Source organism: Sarcophilus harrisii, chromosome 6 (assembly GCF_902635505.1).
Source record: "Sarcophilus harrisii chromosome 6, mSarHar1.11, whole genome shotgun sequence".
Taxonomy (NCBI): Eukaryota; Metazoa; Chordata; class Mammalia; order Dasyuromorphia; family Dasyuridae; genus Sarcophilus; species Sarcophilus harrisii.
The window spans coordinates 28,172,177-28,191,542 of NC_045431.1; the positions used below are offsets into that span (position 1 = coordinate 28,172,177).

Genomic DNA, 19,366 nt, shown 5'->3' on the forward strand with positions numbered 1-19,366 from the left:
TTGCTTAAAACATAAACAAAACCCAAACCCAACTACATCAAATATTCAGAATATTGAAACTACTATCAATAGGCTCTGGAAGATTTCTCACACATCATCTTTTTGGGAGGTCTTTGTCTATGAATCAGGACAAAGAATTCCCGCACACAAGGTATATGTGTAATGCATGCAGCCAATGTACTGTGGATGGTTTTGCCAGTAAATAAATTAAGAAGATAACTGATAATTTTAAAGGATTCACTAGGGGCCTCACAGGAAGATTTATTAATTTATTTAAATATCTGTTAAAACAATTTCACACAATTCTGTGGTTAGATATACAGAATCCAAAGGCATGATGAGAAGCAAAGTTAACTTACAACTTAAGAGGAATATTTATAACATAAAAAGCAAGACAAGATATTTTTATAATTACAGAATTTTGGAACAGTAAGATGACAAATGTCTGAGACTAAAACAATTCTGATCTGCTCATTTTACATAAGTGGTTTGTCTGTGTTAGATGAGATTGCTATTCCAGTATTTTCTGAGGGGGGGGGGCGGGGAGAATGGGAGTGGTGGTCATGAAGAAAATTGCTGCAATTTTTACAATATTATGGTGTGGGAAGTAGGTGATACTGAATTTTACTGTATCCTGAAGTTTTTTTTTTTTTTAAGTTGAACCCTATTTTCTCAATGAATCACATTTTTTCTTTAAATTTTAAATTTATTTTTGGTTAGGGCTTAAATAATGAAATAAAAGGAAACTAGCTTCTTATGACAATCATTTTAAAAGTCTTTGACAAAATAGATTTTCTGAAGGAAATAGTACCTTTCAAATTTAATTTTAAAATTCCAAAATGCAATATTTCAATAATGCCCCAATGTATAGAAAAGACCTCTTAAACCTTATATTAATTTTTAATTCTCTAAATAGTTTACTTTCCTCTCCAAAACTGCTGGATCCAAAATTGTGAAATTCACAAGTCAGATAAGTATTCTTTAGAGCAAGAGTACTTAAAATATAGATGTCTGAGTCTAGAGCCAATCAATAAATCTTGGTTCGCTGTCTCTGAAATGTAAGAGTGCTATAATAGAATGAGACTATCCATGCTTTAAGGACTGAAAGTTCATTTCCCATGGCATCTCAAAACAACCCTCAAATGTACAATTATATCTTTATTATCTATTTTGTGGATGACAAAGCGGAGGCATGTAGCCTAAGTGGTATGCTTGGTCACACGGCTAGTAAGTGAAGGAGAAGGATTTCTTCAAAAGCAGCCTGTGCTGAGATTGTCTGACAGGATTTTGCATAAAATTGCAATTGATATTCATTAATGATATTGACCTGTAATTTTCCTTGTGTTTTCTCTCTCCTTGGTTTACGTGTTAGATTTGTACTTCCCTTTCTCAGTTTGACAATAACTGGTGTAATCTGAATATTGACAAAATAATGGATAGAATTCTACGGATTCATGAGGATCACTTTTTCCTTCGGTAGTTCCTTTACAAATATTCTTTCTATCCCTTTTTTGAGAATGGGTAATTAAAATCTCCATCTAGTCTTCCATAGATTTGGGTACTTTATTTATATTTTAAGTTATATATGCTATTCTTTCTTTCTTTTCTTTTCTTTTTTTTTTTTTTTTTTTGCTGAGGCAGTTGAGGTTAAGTGACTTGCCTAGGCTCACACAGGTAGGAAGTGTTAAGTGTCTGAGATCCAATTTGAACTCAGGTTCTCCCGACTCCAGAGCTGCTGCTCTATGCACTGCACCACCTAGGTGTCCTTCACTTTGCTATTCTTATAAAACGAGATCAATAGTATAAGTGAAATATGTAGCTTTTAAAGAGAAATAAATATATAAACTGGCAAATTAAAGAAGTAGGCAAAAAAAAAAAAAAGTTAGTGATTTTGAATAAAAAACAAAACCACATCAATGAAGTGAAGGCTTTAGCTCATAAATTTTCTTTTTTTTCTTTTTTGCTGAGGTTAAGGGCCACACAGCTAAGAAGCATTAAGTGTCTGAGGGAGGCCAAATTTGAACTCAGGTCCTCCTGACTTCAGGGCTGGTGCTCTATCCACTGCACCACCTAGCTATCTATTCTCGGTTACAAATTTTCAAAAAACGAAACCATACTGTTAAGTAGCTCTTACTTCCTGAAGGGGTAGATGGGGAATTGGCCCAACCCTAAGGAAATGTGGATAGTGACAGGGATATTTAGATTGAGGCTGTGTCCTTACTTTGTTCTTTACAGGCTCAACCTTTCCTGGTATGACAGAGATGATTCTCACAGGATTTTCTTCATTTTCACTCACTCCAGTTTCTGAAGTTTCTGAATTTGGTTCCCTGTAAAACAAAATTAACTAAGAAAACTTTACCACATATAAGCAGAATAAGCAGTTAGATACTAAAAATATTGTCAATAGATTCTAACATAGATTTCCACACAACCTATTAGCAAACAAAAATCCTGACACAAATTTTGGAGTCTGAAGGACTCAAGAGTGACTTTACAGAGTTCACTTTAAAACTAAGCATGTGGAAACCCAAAGAGATGACTCATTAGTGCCAGCTCTGAAACTATGATCCCAGTATCTTGATTTTCAGAACAATGTACTACAAGGACTAAAAGATTCACATTCTGTTTCACCTTAGGTAACATGGACATTAATATTTTCGTTAGCATTAATAAAAAGACAGAGGAAAAATGATCCAAGTTTTGCATTTTACAAAACATCTATTTGTTTTATCACCCAAAAGAGGGAGACATCCATCCTATCTGATAAAAAAAGTAGTCATCTTTATGAATATAAAAAAGTACACCAGTTAGTCCGTGACTACTATGTTAAGCATTTTCAAAAGAAACTCAAATGTTAGCATTCACAAAGTAGGGAGAATTATCAACATTTAAACTAAACATTTTTATATACACAATAAGCAATAATACACAATAAATATGTATTATTTAATAAGTTTTTTTAATCCATATTTTTCTCTTACACTTAAGATAATGTTTCAATGGAAAATTATCTTTTACATATACATGTGTATGTGTGTGTGTGTGTGTGTGTATAGTTTATAATGCAAATTAGATTTATGATTTTTATAAAATAAATGGGAATGGATGATATCCATGCAAAATAATGGCATTTTAATAATCTATGCACTCTTTTGATTGATCTTATATACTATGAACATTATAATTACAATTGTGAAAATCAATTACCTAAGACTGATACATTTGAAATCAAGTTTCTACTCATTTTCTTTGTTAGAAACAATGTCTTCATTACATGTAAATATTTCACACTGAATACACTGTATAAAAGTAGCATCTATTCTGTGTGTCTCCCTTTATTACTATTATACACAAACACATGTCCTGAAGGCAAAAGAACATGATTTGATATAGTACTTCCAGAAAAAAATCAAGAGTTGAAAAAAGTCAACAGAAGAAACAAAATAATTAGGAGGAAATTGCCTTGATCGATTTCCTGTTGAAGGGTTCAGCTCTGAGTTTGCATTAGCATTGCTTCCAGGTTCTGTGCCTGTGCTTCTGACATATGGTTTTCTTCCTGTTGCTGATAAAGGCTTGTTTACTGCACCTAGCACTCCAGCAGGTTTTGGCTAAAATGTACAAACAAATACATATTATTTAACTAAAAACAATATATGTGTTCAGATAATATTTTAAAAAGCCAAATGACTATTTCTACCTTAGAATAAATGAGATAAAAAAGAATTATGAATGGAATGTTCTGTTATACTTGAGTAAAATGGATAAAAGCATAAAGAATAATTATCATTGCTGTAAGATGAAGCTATAAAAAACATTGCTGCCAAACACAAAAACAATTTATTCTAATATTCCAATTTTCACTCTTCCATTATAATAAAATGATATTCATTATTATATTTACAGTTTCCCTCATTAACATTTACAAAAAGATATTTGAGTACTTTGTAGGGACAGAAGATAAGTGAGGTATTTGAGAAAACAAAGAACTAAAATTAGCTAAGAATACCTTTCCTGTTAATAGGAGAACTCTTGTCTCTTCAGAAATATAACTCCTGTCATTACAGAAATCCTATTTATAAAAAAAAAAGTAATAAAAGTTAGTGTCTAATTGATTTATTTTATTGTTATCCCTTTATTAAAAATACTACAAGTTAATTATATTTCTTGTTAACAGACCTAATCTACATGACATAAATATACACCAAGTCCCCAACAAGCACTCATAGCTGTGCGAGTTAGCAAACATCTGTGAAATTTGATGCATTGTATGTGGGATCCCCAGATTTTTAAAAATACATTTATAATACAAATACATTTAAACCACAAAATTTTCTTTCTTATTTTCTAACCTTTTCCCAAACTGCACCTAAAAGATTGCATCATGACTTTTTAAAGAATTACTTTCTCCAAGAAGTTTTCCCTAAAGTTAATCAAATGGTTTCTTTTCTAGTCTTCTCTTGTAACCACTGTAATCCTATAGAATTTTTCTTTACTTGTTTTCATATAATTCTAAACTCTTCTTTCTTTTGCACATTATGTAAATATGCCACTGGGCGCCATCCATTTTGCCCTTTAGGAAAATATGAAGCCTAAGAAATTAATCTATTTTAAGTGACATACTTAATTCATTTTGCTATAAAATGTTACTAATTGTTACTAATTGATATTATCAAATATTCAACTGCAATACAACATGTTATCATTATCAAATTATACTGTTCTTGGTATATGTTGGTATTTTTCTTTTTCTTTTTTTTTACATGCATAGATTTATTTGAGAGTAGCCAGGATTCAGCAGTAGAGATCTTGTGCATATGTTGGTATTTTTCCAAAAACAAACAAACAAAAAAAAAAAACCAATGTGCCAGAAAACCAAAAGTTTCTGAATGTCATCTAAAAGCTATAAAAAAGAAATCAAATATGAGTTTCTGGTAACATTTTCTCTGGAAAAAGGGAGAGCAATGTATCTTGATATTGTCATGAAGTAAAAAGATTGACTAGGATCAAAAGACAAGTTAAAATTTGTCAGCAGAATAAATATCTCACTTATCCACCAATTTTAACTAATCAGAGGCAAGGATGAGGAAAAGAAGGTGAAAGAGACCTATAAACGGACCTATAAATTTAAGTAATAGGTAATAGGGTACATGTACATTTTTAGAGGAAAAAGGACAATGAAAGACCTTACCAAGAGACTTTAGTGTAATCTTATCTAGAATACAACATGCTTGTTATTCTGGTTTTTGGATGCACAGATTAAAAGCAACAAGTTAAAAGGAAGTTTATTTTCCTAAGGTAGGCAAAATGAGAGCAAGTACTAGCAAAACTGACAAGAGAAGAACACAGAGAAGCTTCACCAAGAACTTAAAAAAGCCCTGGAAATTGGAGGCAGCCTCATGGAGGGGGAAACAGCCCAGGGAAACCAAAGTGGCTGTGAAGTTATTGCCATCTCTGGTATCAGTGAATAACCCCAGATTTTCTTACTGAGAACCCTGTTATTAGAAAAATGTTACAATGTGCTGTGTTTTGTTTAAGAAATCAGAGAGGAGCATAATGAAAAGTCTTTTCCAAATGAAGTGAAAATAATGTTAAAAAAAAAACCCAAAAAATTTTGTACTTCCATTCTGCAAAGTGATTTAGAATTATAATTTATAGAAAGTTACTAAACATTAGCTGTACCATTTAAATCAGCTATGATACTGATAGCCCTATACTTAAAAGAAACAAACAAAAAATTGGAAAAAGTCGCATCTGTATAAAAATATTTATATATATTTATTCTGGTTATGGGAAAAAGAAAAAGAATGCTTAGGGGGACACCTGTCAAGTGAAGAAAGTTATGGTATATGAAAATGATGGAATTTTATCATGCTATAAGAAATAGATGACTTCAAGAACACATGGAAATAAATGAACTGATCACAGAGTAAAATAAGCAAAACCAGATTTCTAAAATCAATATTCTAAAAATGAAAACATTTATAAGATGATTTAAAATGAAATCAGCAAAATCAAGAAAAAAATTATACAATAACAACAATGTAAAAACAACTTTGAAAGCTATAATAACTATAATCGATATTTTAGCTATTTATAACTCCAGAGTACTGATGACACTTACTATTCACTTTAGAGAGGTGATAAGATTTAGGGTACAGAACTGAGACATGTACTTTTGTTTCAGACATTGAAGACGTATATTTTGTTTGACTGTATATTTGTTGCAAGAAATTTATCATTTTCCATTGAGGCCAGTTCTGATGATCTTGTGATGGAAGAGATCATTTACATCCAGAGAGAGGACAGTGGGAACTGAGTGTGGACTATAATACAGCATGTTCAATCTTTTTGCTATTGTTTGCTTGCATTTTGTTTTTTCCCCCTTTGATCTGATTTTTCTTGTACAGAAAGATAATTGTACAAATATGTATACATATACTGGATTTAATATATATTTTAATGCGTTTAACTTATATTGGATTACTTGCTATCTAGAGAAGGGAGTGGGGAGAAGGGAAAAATTTGGAACACAAAGGTTTTGCAAGGGTCAATGTTGAAAAATTATCCATGCATGTTTTGAAAACTGAAAGGCTTTAGTAATTCAAAAAAGAAAGAAATTTATCATCTCCCCGCCACGAGACAGACAATAGGAGAGTGAAAATAAATTTGTTAATTTTTTGAAAATTGAGAGGTAGGGAGGGGGTGCTAGGGATATAAATGTCATAAGCATTTTCAGTTGAGATTGCATATTATTAATTTTATTTATGCATTTTACTTTGCAACAGGAGACTTTCAAGAAGTGGAGTAATCTGCAAATCTGAGTAATGTTAAAAAAAAAAAATATATATATATATATATTAAAAAAAACTTTGGTATGTAAATGGAATAATCTCCAGTCACCTGAAAATTTCACACATAAAGAATATTAAGTCTATTATAAAGCCTTATTATTTTGGTCCAGATGTAGTTTTATTTTTTACATATTTCTCTTTTTTTGGCAGCGAGAATATTAGTCATTCATAGTTGGACAATTCATCAGAATATGAAAAGTATAAAAGCTTCTCTAAGGTTTACACTTTAGGGAAAAAAAAACCCAACCCATAAACCTCTCATCAAAAACATTTATTTCCCTCTGAATTCATCTTGACTCTCACCTTTCCAATCTGCATGCCACAGAGAAAAAAAATCTGCCCATGAATTAATTTTAAATAGAGCATTCCTGTGAAAGCTTTTGGTCTAACCTATGATCCTGAGTGTAAGAGAACTGAGTTGGAACTCAATGAAATGCAAGTCCATTTCAGTAGTAGGTAGGAAAAACTTACCTTTTCAGGTTGAGTGAAAAATTTGGTTGGAAGTACTGGGTCTTTTGGTGAATCTGCATTGCATAAAGCACTTTTACTATTTATAACACAAAGAGCAACATCACATACTGTGTAAAGTTTCTGAGGGAAAAAAATGTAAAAAGATTTTCAGGAAGAATACAATATACCAGTACCACCTTAAGAAAAATGAATCAACAATTCATAATAAAGTCAACTTATGTAGTTATTGATTCAACATCTAATGCCCAAAATAATTTGTTACAGCTTTAGCATATTTTTTTTTTCTGAAGCAGTCTCCTATTATGTTTAACTCTTTCTTTCTGAGTAACAATCACCATTCTTAGAGCTTACAATTGATATCCATATGCCTCTGAAGACACAAAAGCTACACGCAACTGAGGCATGCTTTTACTTGAGATTGGGGGCCCCACATTTAGAAGGTGTTCAAGCCCCTTTGTTTTTCTTCCCCATAGCATTAAGAACCCAGTAAAGCTAGAATATGGTTACATTGAAAACAAGAAAACCAGCCATTCTAACTCTCATTCACATTCTTCAAATCAAAGCTGTGGATTTAATGGAAAGAAAAAAGCTGAGTCTACAGCCCCAGACAGAGGATGGTCCCTCTTACTTCATTAGTCTTAGGCTCATCAGGAGACTGGGCATCTCTGGTTAACTTGATATTTTCTGCCATCTTCTTCATAAAGGCGTGGCTGTTATTCTCATTCTTTGTCATTAAAACTTCAAGCATGAACCACAGGCACCTTGAAGAATTGTAGACAGATTCCTGTTAAGATGTAGGCTGACACAAGCTGAGAGCCACACACATCCAAGGCATGTGCCTGCAGGGTATCCTCAAGAGGAACACATCATGACAAAATTCCTGTATGAGACCTAATTTCCCCATTACCATCTTTGTAAAAATCAGAGAGATTATTTTATAAAATACACCAATTCTTGAATATAAGAAAACATAAAAATTCATAAAGGAAAAAAAATTTCAAAATATGATACTGCTCCACAAAATAGAACTTAATACCTTTCCCCACACACTGACCTATTTTTTCAAAATTCTCTATCAAAGGCAACACCATTCTTTTAGTCCCCCAGTTTGCAACATTAAAACTTTTGAAATTTTTTTTCTCTGTGTCTGTGTCTTTCCCTATTCTCCTTCCCCCCCATATATTGAATCACTTGTAAAATCTTACCATTTCTAAGGACCTTCATAATTTCTCTCCAATCTCTACTTCCCTCAACATTCCCCCAACAATAACAACTTTTTCTTTTCAAAATACATGCAAAGATAGTTTTCAATATTCATCTTTGCAAATCCTTGTGTTCTCTATTTTTCTCCCTCCCCTGCCCTTGTCCCCTTCCTCTAGGACAGAATGTAATCCAATATAGATTAGAAATGTGCAATTCTTCTAAACATATTTCCACATTTATCATGCTGCACATCAAAAGGAAAAGAATGAGAAAGAAAGAAACAAGCAAGCAAACCACAACAACAAAAAGGTGAAATACTATCAACATCCATTTTTGTAAGACTGGGCTTCAAATGTTTTCTCCAGTGCCATCCTTTTTTCCAAGACACCAAACGTTCTGATATATAGGTTAATATGTGTACAATTATTTTAAACTATTTCCATACTAATCACACTGTGAAAGAAAAATCAGAACAAAAAAACAAACCAAAGTGAAAATATATGCTGTCATTGGCATTAGTCTCCATTGCTTGTGCTCTCATTTTCTGTCCCAAGTTTACTGGAATTCCGATCTCTTAACTTATGCCACTGCTACCACTTTAGTTCAGGCCCTCATCACCTCTCACTTAAGTACCAACAGCTCCTTAATACTTCTCCAGTTGATCTTCCATACTGTAGCCAAATGACTCTTCTTACGTGCATATGAGACCATGTCAGTTGCCAATGAACACTACCCCCAAGAAACAAATTATAAACTCCTCTGTTTAGCTTTGAGCTTGGCCTCCCAGCCACATTGGACTCCTGCCATACTCGGGGACTTGGCCAAAGAGGTCTTGTCTCTGTCCCTCACACATTTATTTTATCGTTGTGCCTCTGAATGGACTATTCTCCATCCTAATAACTCCTTCTCACCTCTGTTTTGTAGAATTAATCTTTGCAATACACAGCTCACAAACAACTTATTACATGAAACCTTTCCTGATAAAAACTGCAAAGTTACCTTTGCATTTAAGGACTTTAATTTGTCCTAATTCTTCCTGTATTGATGGATGCATATGTCCTCTCCACCAGAATGTCAACTCCTTTGGAGTTGATTGGAGGGGAATCCCCTATAGCTATCTGGCCAGAGCAGCTAGCAGAATAGTATATGCTTAATAAATGCTTGATTTATTATATTTATGTAAAACAACTAAAATAATAAAATTGAAGTTATAGTTCAAATATTCCCTCTATCACAATTTTCTAATGACCGATGTCATCCCTAAAAGATAACTTTTCCATGGCAATAGTATTAATCCTTATATCGTTTAGCTTAGTTTTTTATTAATTTCAAATCTCAATAACAAAGCTAAATTTTCCTTAAAACTTAAGCTTAGAAATAACTGGACCCATCTCTTGGAATTTCATTAGTATCTTTTCAAATATCTTTATTCAGGAACACAAATACATAAAACGTAACTTAAAAGAAGGAGTCGAAATGTTTGACTTGGCTAGAAAACTAAGGAGTACTCAAAAATCTGAGTTACATAGTAGAATGTTAGTAAGTGTTCAGTAATATACTGATATGTAATTTACATAATAGGTACCTCTGAAAATGGCTTATAGATAACATGTCTGTATTAATCATTTTGTCTCCTATTAATTAAATATAAATTATAAGCACAATTGCTTTTTCATGAGGAGCTTTTAACTTAAAAGCACTTCCTTCCCTTTTCACTGTTTCCTCTCGCTGGAATTTTTTTCTCTTCCTAACAGTTGAACTCCTACCAGCTTGTTAAGTATAGCTCAACTATTATTTTCTCCAATGTCCTTTATTAATAAGAAACATTTAAACCCTTTCTTTCCTCTGACTTTGTAGAGAATTTTGTTTCTCTACATGTGATTCACCTACCAGTTTACTGTTAATAGTTATTCCTGTGTCATGTTCTTTATAGTAAGTACAGAGAATACATTATTTAATTTTCAAATATCCCCTAGCACCTAACTTCTCTCTGCAAAATGTATGAATCTAGTAAACTTTTATTGAATTGAACACCTTCCCAAGTACACTTAAAAGTCAGGTATTTAATAAGTGATTACTATGTAAAAAAGCACTGTGCTAAACAGTAGAAATACAAAAATGAAAAAAGGCACATAGTTCTTACATGTAAAGTACTTACAACCTGGTGATCAGATGCGCAAAGAGAGGCTTGATAGGAGTTATAATTGAACAAGGGTAAAGGAGGGGACCTAGAGAGGGTTATGAGAAAGCTGAAGAAGGAGGGATATGAGGAAAGAAAGGCTTCAATGAATCAGAGACGTGGAGGGCATAATGGAAGGCACAATATTGCAAGATGAATCAGGAATCTCACTAGGTGAGGGATACTGGCAACGATAGATGTCCCAGGTCAGGGAGTAGGAGATCAATTAAAGCAGCGGGTAAGTGCTGAGACACTATTCCTAAGAGTCTAGGCAAGCAGGATGTTCTGGCAGCAGCATGAATGAAGGCAAGAGAGTTGCCTTCAGATTTCCGCCACTACTTAGAATGTAAGCTCCCTAAGGGAGGGGGACACCAAGTAATGTCCTGTCTGTAATCCCAATGACTAGAACAAGGAAGGTAAACATCTGTTGAAGAGTGCCATTGTCTCAGGCAAGACAGTGTCAAATGTAACAAAGGAAAAGTTAGAAAGAATAACAGGAGATGGAGAGTTCTGATATTGTTATACCAAATATTTGTGAACTGCCAGAGTTCAATTAGAGCACACCCCAGTTATTCCTAGCAAATTTCAACCGACAGTGCCAGCTGAATCTAAAAGCGTCCATGGGAGGACCCCAGTAATCTTACAAATTCAAATGATGTTGCCTCTCTCTCTCTCCCTTCTAGCACCCAGCTGTGGGGCAGACAAGACTGTTCAACACCATCTCCATGAAAAGAAAGTTAACAAACACAGTCCTAATGCAAAATGGAGAATGAGCCTTCCCATGTGGGTTGTCCTTCATCTCTCAGATCCATGAACTCTGTCAGTATGTGCAAAGCACTCTGGGCTCATACCCACCTTCTCCCCCAATTAGAACAAGACCTCCTGGTGCACAGATTTTATCTCACTTTTTGTATTTTCAACACTTAGTAGCACAAGTACTTAATCCACAGCTAATGTTTAATAAATGTTGTTGGGTTCATTTATTTGTAAAGTCAATCTGAAGTCTCTTCAGTTTAAAATTTTTTGAAGTAGAAATTACTTCTAATTACACGAATATCACATTTCCCTAAATTTTTTTTTTTTGGGGGGGTCCTTTTTGTCCTTTTTATTTTTGTCCCTTTATTCCCAGATTGCAGGAACAGTCACCTCCTCCATTAGGTGGTGAGCTCTTTGACAGATGGGACTGTCTATCCTGCTTGAACTCCTAGCCACTGTTGGCTTGGGTTCTTTAAAATGATTGGAGTCCAGTGCAATTGCAGTACCACTTTTTTTTTTTTAAATGTAAAATTGCTTTAAAAAATGTAAAGCTATACAAAAGCAACGTGGGAATGTGCCCTTAAATTATTGGAGGAAAATATGATCTTATTAGAAGACTGTGCATTTAACTTAAATGTTGCTTTTAAATGAATATAATTACCTTAATTTGAAAAAGATCCTTACTAGTGTAAGTCAAAGAACATGTTATATTTATATTACTCTTCATTTTAAAAATAGAAAACATCTAAAGATATGAGCAGAGTGAAAAGTTCACTTATTTTTATCAAAGGACAAGACAAATCTGGGTTCTTTCCTTCCAATATATTACCTTTTCACTCTTTGAATAATAGATTAATTCAAGTGGCAAGAAAACCTGGAAAGGGTATCTAATGACCAAATATGCTGGGAATTAACAAGAGTACCTAGAAAAGATAAATTATTACCCTCTAAATAAATTAAGACAAAACCTAGATTAGGGCAAACAATTCCTATGGGATAAAATCACACTCTACCTTCAGCTACTCCATAAAAAAAACTTTAGGTTAAAGAACAACTCCCTAAGAAATAAGCCATAATAAGACATCAATTAATCACAAGAGCCTAAGCAGTTAGACCCAATTAGGATATTATGAGAAAAGCTCTGATTCCTCCTTGGACTGAAAAAGAGCAAAACAGATCTCTGGTGGCTGGAGAGACCTGAGGAGGTAGATCCTTCCACCTCCCAGCTGATGCTGGAGGCAGGCACATCCTGGACAGCTCACAGTCCTTGCTTAGGGCAAGCCTTTCCTCTGTTCACCAGCTTTATCTGCTAAGAAATTCTTTCCCTTAGTCCGATCTGGCTCCCCTAAATTGCAAGGCATTGATTCTGCCCTGAGAAGCAAAGTCAGCCACCAATTCTTTTAATAAAGATCTTCTGGCTTTTGAAAGTGCTGAATAGGTTTCTCAATATGATTTTTTCATGCAAACATATAACATGCTGAAAATATATCATACTACAGACTAGATGGCTAAGGACAGTAGGGTATCTTACTCATTGGTTTCAGGGACATTGTAAAATGTTCAAGAGCAATAGATGTCACAATAGATGACATTGGAAGTCTTTCAGCAGACACTTGGTTCCGTAAGTTAGTGATATTCAAGGAAGGAATTCCTACACTGGGAAGGAGGTAATTTTAATTCAGAAGACTGTGTGAAGGGGAGTCAAAGGAAACAAGGATGGAAATCAGGTTAAATGAAAGGATGAGGAGTTTCTATTTTATCCTTTTAACTCAAGAATTATGAACAGGAAGTGAAATGCATTACCAGATCTATTACCTATCCTATGGAGGATAGGAAAAGCACTATCCGATTCTAAAATTTTTAATGTTGATGAGAATGCAGAAATAATCTAGTATCTAAAACCAGACAGGGATTTATGACAGAAGTAAATATCTGATACTTTTGAAAAAGTGGACTGTTAAGATTTTCTTGATATGTGATGGGAGAAGTAGATACTTCAAGGAGAGGCAGAAAATTCCAACTAAAGAAAAGTATTCAAAAGAAAAAAAGTAAATGAGGGGAAAAAGGAAAAATGTTGCTTCAAAATCATCTGTAGCCTGGACTGTTAGACTCCATAGACTAATTTCCGATAAGAAGAGTTTAATTTTGTATAAGGCTTTAAAGGTTTTCAAAGTACTTTGCAAGTTCTATCATTTGATTCTCACAAGAGCCCCAATAGATGTAAAATTAGCAAATCAATTTAATTTTAAAACAATAAGGAAGCTAGTTGACAACTGCTTTCAATTGCCACTGTGCCATTGTTCTGAATAAACTGACAAACTTTTAAAGGCTTTAATACCTTGGGTAAATCCACAAAAGCATAAAAAGAATTTTTGCAAAAATGGCGACCCTTGGAATCACATCTTTTTTGAGGACAGACTTAAAATAAAACAAAACAAAACTCAGAATTCTTGAAGAGAATAACACTTACTCTTTGATATCACGAAGTTGATCAACATCTTGAGGTTTTGTAAAATCTGGGTCATGAGCCAGCAAGTGAATCATATACGGAACTACATATTCAGGCAGCAGGGATAAGAGCTTTTCTAAAATTAAAATAATAAAACTATAAAAACTGTTTTTATATACCTCTTCTTTCTTTGTATTACTCCTAAGCATTTCATGTTCATTTACAAATCAGATATGATATTATTTCAAGAGGAATCATCTTGTAAGTGAAGGACATGAATGCTAGTATAACTACAGAGATTTTTCCAAGGTCACAAAGCAGCTTAGTGGGAAAGTTACAAAAAAAAAGATGGGTTTCAGACCTCTCGTCCTACTTCAAGCTCTACTATTATTTATACAAAAGGAAAATGAATGGCTTAAAAACAAAACAAAAAAACCTTGTATACACACACAGTTGTGTTACAATAAAGATCTAGTAGTCAGAATTTCAGTTATATTTAGGGAATATAAAGCAAACTTTTAAATACACTATCTAAAATGATGGCATATTTTCAGAAAATACTGACGTCTATTGCAAGATAAATTTCTCTCTCCCAAATGTTGTCAAATTGGTAAGATATATTTATATGCCTCTATATTAAAAGACCAAAAAAATTCCCCCCAAGTATGAAACAGTATGTCTTTTCATACTGTTTCATTTTCAGAGAAAGAATTCAGAGAAAGAATTAAAAGTGGTGAAAATAAATTCAAAAATGATGCTTCTGACAACCTTCAAGTGCTATTACTAACCAGTAGCCATGGGGTTCTGCTTAATATACTCCCTTCGTATGCTGATGTTCTTTAGCAAACATTGTCGGGCATGGGCTCTTCTCTCTTTCACAGGATCTTTGGCACACAGGGCAAAGATTGCCATGTACTCCAATGGGAGCAGTAACTTCACAAGAGCCTTGTGCAGCTTTTGAGCAAATATCTGTCTCACTTGGTAGCACTCATCCTATAGCAGCAGAAAATCAAAACAAACAAACAAAAAAAAATCACACAAACACATAAAAAAACTCCTCTCAAATAGAATGAAATACTAATACTTTGGAAGGTGAAAGAAAATTCTTGAGAGTTAAAATGATCAATTCTGAAATATTAGCGTTATTTTTCTGTTTGATTACCAAATGGAAGGAAATGTACTTTTCAGCTATTTGCAGGAATGTCTAGCTGGATTAGTTTCTATAATACATTCCAACTCAATTGTGTATTTCATTTCTTAATACTAGGACTGCATTGTTACTTACATTAATAACAAGTGCACAGAGCTGGAACTGTTCTGGTGTAATAATTTCATGGTAACAAGGCTCCTGAGCAAGCTTCATTATGGCACTACCAGCAGCCAGTCGCAAACGAGACATATCAGATTTACTATAAATGAATAAAGAACAAAAAAGAAATAAGAAGCCTATCTTTTCTTTCAAAACATTTCTCCTTGTGGGAAATTTCCACTGTAAAATAACCCATTGAGTACTCCTTATCCACTGTGAATGAACAGATTGTTCAGGTCATGCTTTAGTCGGCCTGTTCATAACTTCATTTCTAGCTTTGTGGTCTTGGGTCTTCCACTATAACCAAGAAAACCTGTTTTCTATAGATAGCTTTAAATTTGTGTATTTTTTACATCCAATCTTTAGTTTAAGTGTGCTCTTTTCCTAGAATAACCTCTAACTTTTCTAAAAATGCAATTCCTTCCCAAAGTCTCCATTATACCTGTTATATAACCACCACCTCCTGTCTTTGGACATTTCCTATATCAATACTTAATTACATTAATAAACTGAGTTGAATGATTATGGATCCACAATCTTACTGATGTAGTCACCAATGCAAATTTCATTGTAGGTATTCTTTTCTCATGGGTGATTCTTGTCCATGTCTTCCCATAAATTATCTCCAAAATAATCACCTGAATGACTCACTAAAATTCTGCTTGTCTTGTTATCATGACACAATGACCACTGCTGTAGTTGGACTATCAATTTATCATATCTAACTCTTACTATATGTATGAACGACTCACTTCCATTTCATACATTTCCCAGATAATTTATTATACAATGTTCTGAATAGCTGTCATCACTATAATGATACATTTAGGTTGCAACTTATTTACTAATGATATCTAATCTATTTATTAATGATATATCATCCTGGACCTGGCCATCCTCAGCAATGAGATCAACCAAATCATTTCCAATGGAGCAGTAATGAACTGAACCAGCTACGCCCAGAGAAAGAACTCTGGGTGATGACTAAAAACCATTACATTGAATTCCCAATCCCTATATTTATGCCCACCTGCATTTTTGATTTCCTTCACAAGCTAATTGTACAATATTTCAGAGTCTGATTCTTTTTGTACAGCAAAATAACGGTTTAGTCATGTATACTTATTGTGTATCTAATTTATATTTTAATATATTTAACATCTACTGGTCATCCTGCCATCTGGGGGAGGGGGTGGGGGGTAAGAGGTGAAAAATTGGAACAAGAGGTTTGGCAATTGTTAATGCTGTAAAGTTACCCATACATATAACCTGTAAATAAAAGACTATTAAATTAAAAAATTAAAAAAAAAAATGACATATCATCCCTTCCATCTCAGCAATTTCTTTCTTTTTTTAAAAAAGGGTAGTATTCTCTGATACTCAGCCATGAGCATTAATGGGACAAGGGTAGAACTGAGTTTCTGATTTGATTAGCTACTGGTCAGAAGCACCTCCACACAAAGATATTGATATTCAGGAATCTGTCCCAGTTTGTGAACTATCTCATTTTAAAAACCTTCCCAGGACGGTATGGTCTCAAGAGCTTGTGCTTTGGTAGCATATCCTTTGAGAACTCAGAGTCAACTGCTCTACACGGAGACGCCAGGAGAATATGAGTGGTAAAAAAAAAGGGTTTTTATTTAAAAAACAAGTGACAGTGCTGAACCCACTTCATGATTATACTCTATATGACTTCATAACAACACTCTACCTAGCTATTTTTCACCACTTCAACTTTGGGGCCATATCAGTATTCATCTTCAGTCACCACAGTAAGTGTATGCTGATAGTCATAGACTATATTTCAATTAAGAAAAAAGTTATTTTTCTTTCCCATGTAGTTGGTAAGGCTAAACTCTTTGAAGTGATTATATCTGTTTTCTGAAGTAAAGTACTACTGTGGTAGCCTCAAAATACCCAAAAAATACAATAATAGCTCTTCAGTGCATTTGGTTGTATCCTGTGTGATAATCATAGGGAATAGGAAATCATAGAAGGGTTAGGATCTTCACAGGTAGAGGTGGAAGTCAGACTGTCAAAAGAAAGAGTTGAATCTATATCTGATTTTAGAGGTAATAGGGAACCATTGGAACACAATGAGCAGTGGAGTACCATGTACATTAAGTTGGACTGGAAAAGAGAGATATGTAGTAGGGAAACCAAGTAAAATTTCCCACCTGAACAAACACAGGGAAGATGTGATAAGGTCCTGAACCGGTATGGTTGTAGCGTGAGCGAAGAATGAAGGAAAAATGTGAAAGATTTTTTTTTCTTTCACATGTGTACATAGAATAATACTTGGTACCTAATTGAATATACAGAGTGAAAGAGGATGAAGAGCTGACCTTAATTGCAAGGACAGAAATCTAGGTGATTAGAAATATTAGGAAAGACAGGAAATGATCTAAGTTTTGGGGAAGGGAAAATAACTTCCTTTTTAGACACTCAGTTTAATTATATGGGAAATATAATTTAAGGATCCAACACTCATTTGATAATTTGAGACTAGAGTTGTTTAGATATGTTTAGCTGCTCATTTTTATGGGATATACAGCTTTAAGTGTTGAATACAGTAATAATGCTGGGTGGATCTGAAAACTAACAGCACAGAAAGGATAAAAAAAACCACATGGAAACTGTTGAGGTCATCAAGAGAGTAAGAACAGAAAAAGAAAGGTAGGAAAAGAACTTAGCAATATGGGGATGATTTGAGAAGAGACTGAAGTGATGTGAACCACATAGGTGACAAAGAAGATAAACCTAGAGGGGAAAAAAGTATCCAGGAGGAGGTCCTAAGCAGTGTCAAATGTTGCAAAGAAGTCAGGAAAGAGAAGAATTGAAAACAGACTGAACAAGGAAAGCCACATTGGTGACTGTTGAGAAAGCAATTTAAATTGACTAATGAAATCAGAAGCATGATTGCTCAAGAGATGAGAAGAAGTAAAACTGACAAATGTAGATCGTTTGTAATTAGTTTGGCTGTAAAAATGAGGAGTGATGGGACCCAAGTTCATGAGGCAAGAGTTCTAGGATATAAGGATAGAAAAGAGACCTGGACATGATAATAAGGAGGAGAAAACAAACCAGTGGACAGGAGGGCAAAATTACACATTATAGACAAGAGGAATGATAGTGTGGGAGCACTATGCAACTGGAGATGGGAGTGAATACAGATAAAGGAATCTGTTGTGGGGAAAAATATTGAGTTTCCATTAGATATAATAAGTCAAGGAGGGAAAAAAAAGTGTGTATATGTGTGTGTGTGTGTGTGAGAGAGAGAGAGAGAGAGAGAAATAATATCAGGAGGTTTTGAGATTAGGGTGAATGGCTAATATTTTGCAAGTCAAGTATGAAGCCTTCTGCTGACAGTGGGAGGACAGGGTGGATTTAGTGGTATTTTTAAGGAAGAGAATGCAAAGGAAGGTATTATCAATAGACTACCAACATACTTTTAAAATGATTTTAGAAACCAGCAAAACTAAAAACACTATCAAAAATATACACTCACTTCCTAGCAGCCATCTTCAAAGTCAATTCCTATATGAAACTTTTCTCATTGCTAGAACTCTCCAGTTATTTTGTAGTTGTGTGAGTACAAGTCATTTGCAGCCAATAAAATGTGAGCTCTGTGAAAGTAGGGGTAGTATACCCTGGAACACTCTATGTTTTTAATAAATGTTTGTTCAAGAGAAATGAAAACAAACCTCTTTCTCCTCCCTACTCTTGGTGATAGAGGAGGGAAGGAAGGGTGATGGCTGGGGAGTTTACTTTTGCTGGATTCCTCTGCAACTCCATTTAAGAAAAAAATCTTTGCTAAAAGAAATGGCTTGTGGGAGACATAGGTGAAAGTTGGGGAGAACATAGAGGAAAAAAAAAACCAACCAAACAAAAGATGATAAAACTTTAAAAAATTGTTTTTAAAAGCAACAAAATGATCCAATGAGTACATTATTGCTATTGAGTTTAAGTAATATGCATTTTTAAAATTTATTTTACCACCAGTTAAATAATATGTGGAAGAAAAAAAATCAACTCATGTGCCAAGCATTGTGCTAAGTGCCAAAGAAACAAAAAGAGGCACGAGGCAGTCCTTGTTCTCAGAGGGCCATTTTCAGTTTGTAAACCAAATCAGTCTTTTAAAAAAATAC

General features: G+C 33.9%; 1 protein-coding gene across 5 annotated transcripts in view; it reads right to left on the reverse strand.

The window, feature by feature from the left end:
- Positions 1 to 19,366, reverse strand: part of PDS5A (PDS5 cohesin associated factor A) — a 133,028-nt gene that overhangs the window by 10,414 nt on the left and 103,248 nt on the right. For all 5 annotated transcript variants that reach the window (XR_004230019.1, XR_004230020.1, XM_031941543.1 and 2 more), the window contains 8 exons: positions 15,195 to 15,318; positions 14,698 to 14,902; positions 13,931 to 14,045; positions 7,951 to 8,083; positions 7,323 to 7,442; positions 4,007 to 4,069; positions 3,463 to 3,608; positions 2,222 to 2,327 (listed from right to left, as the gene is read on the reverse strand). Coding sequence is in view for 3 of the 5 variants with exons in the window: in XM_031941543.1 (XP_031797403.1) it covers positions 2,222 to 2,327; positions 3,463 to 3,608; positions 4,007 to 4,069; positions 7,323 to 7,442; positions 7,951 to 8,083; positions 13,931 to 14,045; positions 14,698 to 14,902; positions 15,195 to 15,318 (1,012 nt within the window). In the remaining 2 variants the exon portion in view is untranslated. The remainder of the gene's footprint in view (positions 1 to 2,221; positions 2,328 to 3,462; positions 3,609 to 4,006; positions 4,070 to 7,322; positions 7,443 to 7,950; positions 8,084 to 13,930; positions 14,046 to 14,697; positions 14,903 to 15,194; positions 15,319 to 19,366) is intronic.